This window comes from Halyomorpha halys, unplaced genomic scaffold, assembly GCF_000696795.3.
Source record: "Halyomorpha halys isolate HHAL.00 unplaced genomic scaffold, Hhal_1.1 Scaffold1287.1, whole genome shotgun sequence".
NCBI classification, from domain to species: domain Eukaryota; kingdom Metazoa; phylum Arthropoda; class Insecta; order Hemiptera; family Pentatomidae; genus Halyomorpha; species Halyomorpha halys.
In genome coordinates this window covers 185,449-195,770 of record NW_027112028.1, presented here as the reverse complement: position 1 = coordinate 195,770, position 10,322 = coordinate 185,449, and the positions used below count along the sequence as shown (strand labels likewise).

The 10,322-nt window shown below is 30.8% G+C and overlaps 1 protein-coding gene across 1 annotated transcript in view; it reads left to right on the top strand.

Moving 5' to 3' along the window:
• The window catches only part of LOC106689168 (DNA damage-regulated autophagy modulator protein 2), a 16,036-nt gene extending 5,826 nt beyond the window's left edge, over nt 1–10,210 (top strand). Inside the window, exons 3-6 of the mRNA XM_014434026.3 lie at nt 1,192–1,418; nt 6,896–7,034; nt 8,929–9,080; nt 9,826–10,210. Coding sequence (XP_014289512.1) covers nt 1,192–1,418; nt 6,896–7,034; nt 8,929–9,080; nt 9,826–9,885 — 578 coding nt within the window. The 3' untranslated portion in view covers nt 9,886–10,210. The remainder of the gene's footprint in view (nt 1–1,191; nt 1,419–6,895; nt 7,035–8,928; nt 9,081–9,825) is intronic.
• The last annotated feature ends 112 nt before the right edge of the window (nt 10,211–10,322 follow it).

The following is a 10,322-nucleotide window of genomic DNA, read 5'->3' as shown; positions in this document are numbered from 1 at the left end:
TGTTTTTGTTTTCCTTATGTAACTATGTGTTTGTATCTCTTTTTAGCCCTGAAGAAGCCTTGCAACGTGGGGCGAAACGTTGGCTCATTAAAATAGTATATTTCTACTATTTGAGTTTTTTTTTTACCGCACCCGGACCATATTCCTTTCAAATAATAATTTATTTCTGTTTTTACATTAATCCACTGACATTTCAGTGTAATTTCCTATCCCTGTGGTAATCCTCTTATTCATATTTTTGTCTAATACTTACTACCTCATATTTGTTCTTATCTAAATCTATATAATTGTCAGGTGTAAAAATGACAAATATGTATGCGGTTAAGTAACAATACAATAATAATAATTTGTTTTTTTATGAAAAAAGGTTATTCAGGATATAATTAAATGTAAGACAAGTATAGATGAGGTTGTAGATTTCAGATTAAAGCATGATAAAAAGGACATTCTGCTGATGGGAGAATACTCCAAAAGATCGGCAGATAAATGTAAGAGACAAGAATAAATAAAGATTATTTTTTCTTATTATAGTAATTTTTTTCACTGATAGATGGATTGAACGTTTATTCTTCATAAGGATGTTTTGTGACGTTATTGTATACTAATTATCTTTAACACATTTCCTCTCAATAATGTTTATATTTTTTGGGATATTATTTTGATATTTTCCTTTATTATTTGTTTTAATTAATACATAACATTTTAAATTAGCTTATAAAATGTCAAAAATATCCCAGTAATTGTTTAAATAAAGTAAGAATCTTACAAAGATATTGTAGTGCATAGACAATTAGAAGAGAAATGTAGAAGTTGGATTGAAATTATTATGATTTTATTTTAATTTTTACTTTCATGTCATCTCACATATTCAGAATGAAAGTGGCATACTTCATAATTTTAATGGTTGAATCCCATTCATTCCCAAGAGCAGGCAGTCCTTAATTATCAAATCAACATAATAGATAACTGGTAATCTACCAGCCATTTGTGTTAAAGGAAACACTGCTAGCTTCTATTTTGAACTTAACCTATGTCTAATGTGTGTTCTTCCAAAAACACATTTCTTTTTTTTTTTTAGTTGTGTCTCTTTTATTCTGTATGTACAATATATTGCTAATGATTATTATCTTGTTGGATTAAATTAAATGCTTAAGATTATTATATTTTTCTTATTAACTCTATTACTTTCAGTATGTATTATGGTATACATAAGGTACTGCGAAGTTTGTCAGTATTATGAAAGTTATTCAATTTCCCCTAAAGTCATCAGACTAAATAAAGCAGGAGTTTGGCTTGGTGTCTTTTCATGCCTTGGACTCAGTATAGTTGCCAACTTCCAAGAGACGAGTGTTAAATATGTCCATTATTTTGGTGCAACGCTATGTTTTGGAGTCGGAACCATCTATTTTTGGATACAGGTAATTTATTTATTTTTTGGAAAATTTATTAGTAGCTATTAATATCACTGACATAATCCATGATGATAGAATTCATCAAATACTATATGTAAACCGTCCCAGATATTCTTTCAGCTTATTTATATTAATTTTATTATATTTAAGGATTCGTAAGCCTACCTATCTAATAACAGTATTATCATGAAACTAATGTTGCATAGCTTTAATTGATATAAATTGGTATTTGAGATTGATTAAAACGATTACAGCTGTTAGCTTTCACTTGTTCAAGAGCCTTAATAACTAGTAATTATAATAAATATTTTGTTATTTTCTGACAGGTGTTTGATTGGCAGCATTTGGTTCAAGAAATATTAATAGTAATTAATATTGAAGAGGAACTGGATAACGGCTGTTAATCATTGTGCTAAAACTTATTAGGATTCAAATTTTTGGAGTCCATTTGTATTGTTAACACATAAATACAAAGTAAACCATTAAAGTTATGAGATTAAATTTTTGGAGAAAGACATGGGAATCCTGTAATTTGCTTAGATACTTCATCATTGACATTGATACATGAGTAATTTAAAAAAATTCAGTTACATTTTCTGGGCCAGAATTTCGAGCTAATAAACCATCACCAAAAACTTCCAAATTTTCATGTGGCTTCGTGAGATCATAAAGCATTGTCTTCTAAATCTTCTTGAAAATGTTTATATTTTTTAAACCATGACATGGAAAAAATAGAAAATGTAGGAACTATGTTTTATTGAAAAACTTTTACTTGGGATCATTTACGATTATAGCATATGAGAAAAATCAGGTTCCTTACTCTCAAGTGCTGGCTCTTGGCTTAACAAAGTACTTTTCTCCATCTAATCCAATATGTGCTGCATCTAGCCAGTCTCTCACTCCCAATCTCTACCCACCTTGTCATTCTATCTACTCCTTGGTCATCCTCTTTTCCTCATTCCATTCATAGTCTCATCCACCGTCATCCATGGGGTCTTTTCCCACAGATATCCTCTGAATATACACCATATATTGTAGTTTTACAGTTTTGATTTAATTGACACTAAATACTCATTACTAAAAATAGTTTTAAGTTCTGCATTTTTTCACATCCACCAACCACTTGAGACGATTTGCCACTGTTGCTACCTGGTACAACCTTTCGGAACATCGCACAGCACTGATCTCACCAAAGTTCCGTACTACTAGGGTGGCCTAAAGATTCATGATGCAAATACATACTTCATCAAGAAAGCCTCTTAGCCTCCTCACAACCATACTTTCATAGGCATTGGTGGTGGACCTTTACTCTGAGTAATTCCAATGCAGGTTGTGTTTGAAATCTATTGGGCAGTGGAGTCCAAAAGTTGATAGGAGGAGGTGGCAGCCAGATAGTCTTCTGCGATTAAGGGATTGGTGGCATTCCTTAAGACAGATTTAGGCAAGCACCTTGGACTAGGATACTGCCTAGAGCTAAAAACATATTGTTCACATCAAATATATCATATAAAAATATTGCTACAAAAGAAGGAATACACGAAAAAATAAGGAAAAGATAGTTCTTAAGTGTCCAATAAAACAAATATCACAGATATTGTTTAAAAAAAATAATCATAGTCCTCAACCTTGGGTAATCTGATGGTCAGAGGAATTGAAAGATTTTTTTTTTTTTGACGTGACAACGTCTTATAAATCATTTTGCGGGATGCCATGTTAGAAAAAGTGTCCCGTAACGGAAGTAGATTGTGGGGGAGGTAATTAGTAGTGTAGTAGTGGGGGTAAGAGGATTATAGATGCTGAGAGTCATGCAGGCAAAAGTGTCCCGTAACGGAGAAGGTAGTGGTGGGGATGGGTAAGAGTGAGGTGGTGGGGGTAAGAGGATTATAGATGCTGAGAGTCATGCAGGCAAAAGTGTCCCGTAACGGAGAAGGTAGTGGTGGGGGAAGGAAGCCTGAGATGATCTTTAAATTATGCATGAAATTAAGAATATGGTGATAATAATAAAATTTTGTATAACCAAGCAAAAATAAATATCTGAATTCAATATGTGAACTGGTTTATTATTTCAAATATATAACATTGGATTGATTTTAATTTATATTTATGTAATATTAGCATAGAGTATACGTTGTCACGGAAATATGTCGCCTCGGAAAGATGAGGCCTACACGGGCACGGTTTTTTTCCCCAGCCAAGACTCCCATTGGAGTCCTATACTGTCTAATTTTTGGATTTTGCCTTTTCTGTTTATTAAGTTGGTCAACACCACTTAATCTTGAATCCCTTCAATAATACTTAGCCATCTGTGGTCTTCTTCAAACAGTGCAGCAATTAAATAGTTTGTTTTATTTTTCATTAATACTAATAACTGAAGAATGTCATACTATGTTTGATCTAGTAATTGTTCAAAGTAACTATTATTATTACGCTTAAGGGATGGGAAACTACCTTACCTTGATCTATTTGGATCTTTTGTGAATTTATTCCTTATTTATCCCATTAATTCATTCTTGTTGATTATGTAACTCTGTTTCTATTAAGCAATCCGAAGGAAATAACATTAAAACTACATTGACCATGAGTAGTTAGTGACCGGTTGACTAATTTATATATACCCTCATACACTCGCACCAGATCAGAAAATTGCCACTCCAGTGTGCCAATATTGTCAGTCCATTCTCAGGTCTAGACATATTTTTTAAGTATGTCTTCACTATTTATCAACAATAAACAGAATAGAACTAACCCTAAATGTATCTGAAGCTCTCACAGATGGGGAAGCTTAAATCAAATTGGTGTTTACATTTTTAAAAGTGCGTCGCCTGCTTTCTAAATTGTAGCTCTTCTAAGATTACTATTTTACAAATATACTCTGGGAAATTCTTCCTCACCTCAATCCATTTGGATCTTTTGTGAATTTATTCCTTACTTGTCTAGAGATCCCATAGAAATTTGATATGTGTGTTATCATGGGTCTAGTATTCTAGCATTTTTGGTTTAACTTCTCATTTTTTTTTTTTTCAAATAAACTTTTACAGAAGCATAATTAAGCATTAGCTTTTCATATGATTCTGTTTATCCGGGAATTCCAAGTAAGTTTTTGATCCAGAACTACTCCTAGATACTTAATTTTCTTTTCTACATTTATAAGTTTTCCTACCAGGGTAAAATATTTTAATTTTAGATTCATTTTCCTGGTAAAGGGTACTATCACAGTTTTCCTTAGATTGATGTTTAGCCCTCACTGTTTATACCATATCCAAACAAGTGTTAAGGCTTTGTCCATTCTTTCCATTGGAGTGGTATCATCATTGCTTGCTCTTATAATTATCACTAGGTTATCAGCGTACCTTATTATTTCAAAACATTCATCAGTTAGTTTATTAAGGATACTGTAAACTATCATAGTCAATAAAAGGCGGGAAAGAACCTCTGCTGTTCTTTCCTGCTATAGCTGTAATGCTTCTATTTATTAGCATTTCTTTAATCTAAGCTGTTCTAGCTCCTATTCTCTTAATAGCTTCTTCAGTGGTTTCTTACAAAGTATTATTGAACGCCCCACCCATGAATGCACACAGTGCTATTTATTTATTTTTCAGCTTGATATGCAACTTGAAATGGATATATTGGGCTATTTCTATTTATTATTTCTCTTAGACATACATCCATTACCTTTTCCATTGTCTTGAGCATTACTGAAGAGAGAGTTATTGGTCTATATCCCTTTGGATTATCTTTAGGCTGATTTCTAATTTTTTGAATAATTACCATGGCATTCTTCATTACCACCGAACAAAGATTTGTCAGTGGTAATAAAAGGGTTTGATGTGCAATATTTAGAATTTGAAGTTTGTGAAATCCCATCAAATCACATTTACTCTTCGTCGTAAACCTGCTGACTGCCCTAGAGTATACTTTAATAATCTGGCTCTTACCCCTGTAGAACAGATTTGTTATCTTGGACTACACCTTGTCAAACGACACTAACCTGGAATCCTCACACAAGACTGAAAAGACAGGAAACTGCACGCAGATTCGGACTATTACAGCACTTACTAGACAAACGGTCTAAACTTCCAACTCATTACAAAGACTGATCTACATGACAATAATAAGGCCCATCTAGACATATGGAGTTGAGCTTTGGGGCTCCACTAAACCTTCGAAATCCTCTCGTATCCAATCCTTACAATCCAAAATCCTTCATAAAATCCTCAATGCTCCTTATTTTGTTACTAATAAAACCATTCATAAAGACCTAAATGTTTCTTATGTAACTGATCTGGCCCGAACCCAATTATCATTCCTTCCATTATAAACTCCCTAACCACCCAAACCCACTAGTTTCTAACCTTGCTTCCTCTTCCATTCCTGGCAATCCTCCGAAGCGCCTGAAAAGATGGCCTTGTGACCTTATATTGTAAAATGTTTTTCTACTGTTCTAGTTCTAGGAGTTCTACTACTGGGTAGTTTCTCTCCATGCTGTATCACATCATTATCATTACGTCATTTTGATCAAATTTGCTTGTTGTATTTTTTATACAGTTATACATATCAATAAATAAATAAAATAAAATAAAAAGAAGAAGTTTGTGAGCTTGTATAAGTGCAGTAATGACACATACTCTCCTGATTATTACTTTTCCCTGAATGCTGAACAATGACAACTGGCCAGAACTTGAAATTCGCTCTTTTTTTATTTTTTTAATTACTCCAAGATTGAGACAATTTGGGTATCCGTGCTCTTGCATCCCAATATAGCTTAATTTTTTTCTCCCAGATAGTCACATCTCAAGTAAAATGATCTCGGTTGTCCAGTAGTTACGGACAAGTGGCTAAATGTAAATGTACCTCTGTGATTTCTTGAAGCAGGCAAAGCTTACAGAGGGGACTCTTCGAGACACTAATTCTGAACAAATGCTAAAATATAACATCATACTCAATTTGTATTCTGAACAGGCTACAGCAAACTGTAAAAGACAAATCTTCTAGGCATAAATAGAAAATTCTGGAGGAAATATAAACAACAAAGAATGTTAAACAATAAATTAGAAAACGGATACAAAAAATTGAAATATGTGGATATTTTAAATATAATATAATTAAAATAATTTCAAATAAACAGTATAATAGCAAAAACAAAAAAAAAACTAACAAACATTTTGAGTAATTAGTATATAAATGCGATCATTTTTATAAGAAAAGACTTGAAGCTAAATATTTAGAAGGATAGTGGGATAATATCAAGACAAAAGTGAAAAGTACACAAGAGAATTTAAGATTATTCTTTAATACCTAATAATAATGATTAGAAAATCTAGTGGACTATTTTGTTTAAATTAGGAGGATGGTAGTAATATATATATATATTTCATTTTAACAAGCATTTTCATTTTGATTTTAATTTTAAAAACATAGGCTTAAGGATGTAAAATGTGTAATTATAAATAAACTTTATACATGTTTCTATTTTTCCTTTTCAGGCATTGTGCTCATACCATATGCACCCTATTGCTAATAGTATTTTGATGGCTCATATCCGCATTAGTTTAGCTATGATTTGCACTGTGTTCTTTTTTGTGGTTGCTGTGGCAGGTTTGATGTCTCATTTAAAATACAAAGGTATTTCTTTATTTACATTTATATTTAACTATTTGCTGAATCAGAAATTCTTTTCTATTGTTAGAATTGAGTATAAATAGCTTAAATGAACACAATTAAAAGTTTGATTTCAATTATTGTATTTGTATGGAGAGGCTATGCATGTGGAATCGCCAACTTCAGTGAAACCTTTTTACTTGGGCTTGATTCTGGAGGATACTTTTTTTGTGCTAAGGTCCCTTGTTCTTGAAATAAATTCCTAATTCCTCACAAAGTTATCCAAATCTAACGTAATTACAACTGTTGGAAAGCTGAATTTCTACTATTTCAACCCTTATGAATATATTTAAGATTTAATGCTTTTGTATGGTAGAGAAAACAGCTTCAAATCAAGACAAATTTCTCAAATGTTTTGTTATATCTGAGGTTCTAATTTCTTTATGAAGGTGCAGTTTGTATCATGTGTAGTTTCGATGGTACTGAATCCCTTCTAGGTTTCTTGGATGTTAGTGACATCATCTTGAGATTATTGTGTTTTTGTGATTTCCGAAACAATATTGAAGGCTCCAGTAGGCGAAATTATTGAGTAAGAAAATTTTATTTTTTGATTACTATAAAAATTCGTATTTATGGGTTTTTTGAGGTGCGAAAAACGAATATCAACTTTATTTCTCAATAAAAAAATATTTTATCCCATTTTGCCGGTTTAGTAGGGTTAAATTATACGGTGCTATTATTTTGGCATATAAGGGTAATAATGTACGATTCAATTTGTTTTTGGATATAAAATAACAAAAAAATATAGTTAATAGAATTAATGATTAAATGAGTTAAAATGCACACTAAATCACAAAAAAAAAATTTCAGATGAAGCTATTCAAATTCGTTTTTAGATTCCTAAAAAATACTTGAATACGAATTATCACAAAAAAAAAAATATTTATATATATATGATTTCTACCAAATATATTTTAATACTAGGTCGAAAAGTATTAAACACCATAGCATTACCATAAAAAGTTTCATTTAAATTGGTGATCCGTCATGCATAATCTCCCCTTGTTAGTTAAATTAAACATTTACGTTCTTATTGGTAAAGAACCTTCGAAGATCTTAGATAAGGAACAGACAGACATTAACATTTTTATTTATATAGATATGCATTTTGTTATTTCGACGTTTCTCAATTTTTATTTTATTTCAAAGAATGATTTTTCACATATTTCATTAAAAAACAGTAAGTTTTTAAGGCCAGAGAAAGTTATTCTATATTTAATTAATTTTTTATTATAGGTCATTCTAGTTGACTATTTTAAGCTATATATTTTTTCTTTTGTTTTTAAAATAAAACTGCTAATAGCAGTTAGGTAAAATGCATCCATTGTTTTGTACTCATAAATGTTTGTTTTCAAGAGGCTATAACTTTATGCAATAAGTTATTATTTATTTTTTAATATTTTATAAAAAAACATTGTAGATTGGAAGATGATATAATTTTAAATCAAATTAAGATCATACCATATTTTTTTGTATTTTTTAAATAGATTAAAAACGAGTTTCCTATCCTCTACCTTGACAAGATAGACCTAACCAGTTTTACCTCGATCATTAGTCCTGTACTCCTCACTTATCTGACATGGTCTAAGTTACATATTTGCAGAAACCACTCTTAATTTCTCTTCCCATACTGCCACCCTACACATTTGTCTCAACCTTACCTTTCTTTTCAGTCCTATTTTATTATTATCGTTCTCCATGGTAATTTCAATAGCCAATATTTCAAAATTAATATATTCAGAGTTTCTGCGAAAAAAAAAAAAAGGGTCATAAGTCTTTAAAGCTATATATAATGTTTTTAACATGGACAGGATTATTATTACTATAATTGTCTTACTATGTTAAATACTTGTTCTAGGTCATAATCCTCGAAAGTGGTACCCTCCAGATGGTGGATGGGAATTACATGTGGCAAGTACTATTTCAGAGTGGATTGTAGCTATTTGCTTTTGTATATATATTCTTACATTTTATTCAGAATTCAGCGAAATATCGTTTTCACATCCTCAGGTAAGGCAATAAATTGTAATATTAATAATATTATTCCCAAATAACCAAGCTGTTTGGCCAAAGTACTCATTCATTAAAAGTGGTTTCCTAGTTCGGGACTTATTAAATATAACTTACTTAATCAGTATAACTTAGTTCTCTGAAGTGATAAAATATTGAAGATGTCATTTGAATGATTCTTATTGGGTACTATCTGTATTATTTAGAGCAATAGCTTTGATTTTTAAACAAATTGTGAACAAGTATTTAGTCTTGAAAACGTGACTCACTATTATTTTTTGAAGGTCATGTTTGTGCATGGTTTCTTGGGAGATTAATTTTTTTAGGATTAGATCCTGTTGGGTGTAAAGGTATTTCAAATATTTCAGATTTACATTCTTATTTAGCTTGTTCCCTCAGAGTCCAAGATTGAAGTTATGCCAAATATCATGTCAAATATATACCTGTAACTGGCCTTTCTGGTTATAACAGACTCGCCCTACCATCTCTACTTAACTGAGTATTAGCCTTTTCAAAAACATTTACTCTTTAAGTTAAACTCCATAAAAATACACCAAGGAATCCTTTATAATATTTTCTTTTAATGTCTATTGTTTACAGAAATGTTTTATTACTCTGACTTGTTAAGTTGAATTGGGTTTATATTTTTTTTAAAATAAACTAATTTAGTATCAAAATAATCCTTCATACATGATTTTATTATATTATTCTTTATATCTATTTCTTATGATTATTTTATTTATAGATATTACTAAAAAATAGTGAAAATGCTCTTTTACAAGAATCTGAGGAAGTATTAAGCTGATACGTGGAAAATGACAATAATATTGAGGTTTCTGAGACTGAAAGCTCCGAAGACGATGAAGAAGTTAATATAGAAGCTGAAGAACAAGATTTAAAAAGGAAGATAATAACTCTTTCTATGTCACTTTTAATGGCTGCTGTTATTCAGGCCATAACTTCCTTAGGTCATTTCTTTCAAAATGTGTTTTATTTATTTAAGTGGGAAAATGAACCTCAATGAAAAATTCTGAATATTGACTTAAATTAGTGTGTTAAACATTTGTAAATAGGAATGAACTTACCATTTAAGATACATCTATTAAATAAAAACAAAATATATATTTCAATTATGCTCATTGTATTTTGAACTGAAGTCAGATGACCTGAAAATCAAAAAAAATGTTTAATAAATTTCTGTATGGGAGAGTATTTTGATGGCTCATATCCGCATTAGTTTAG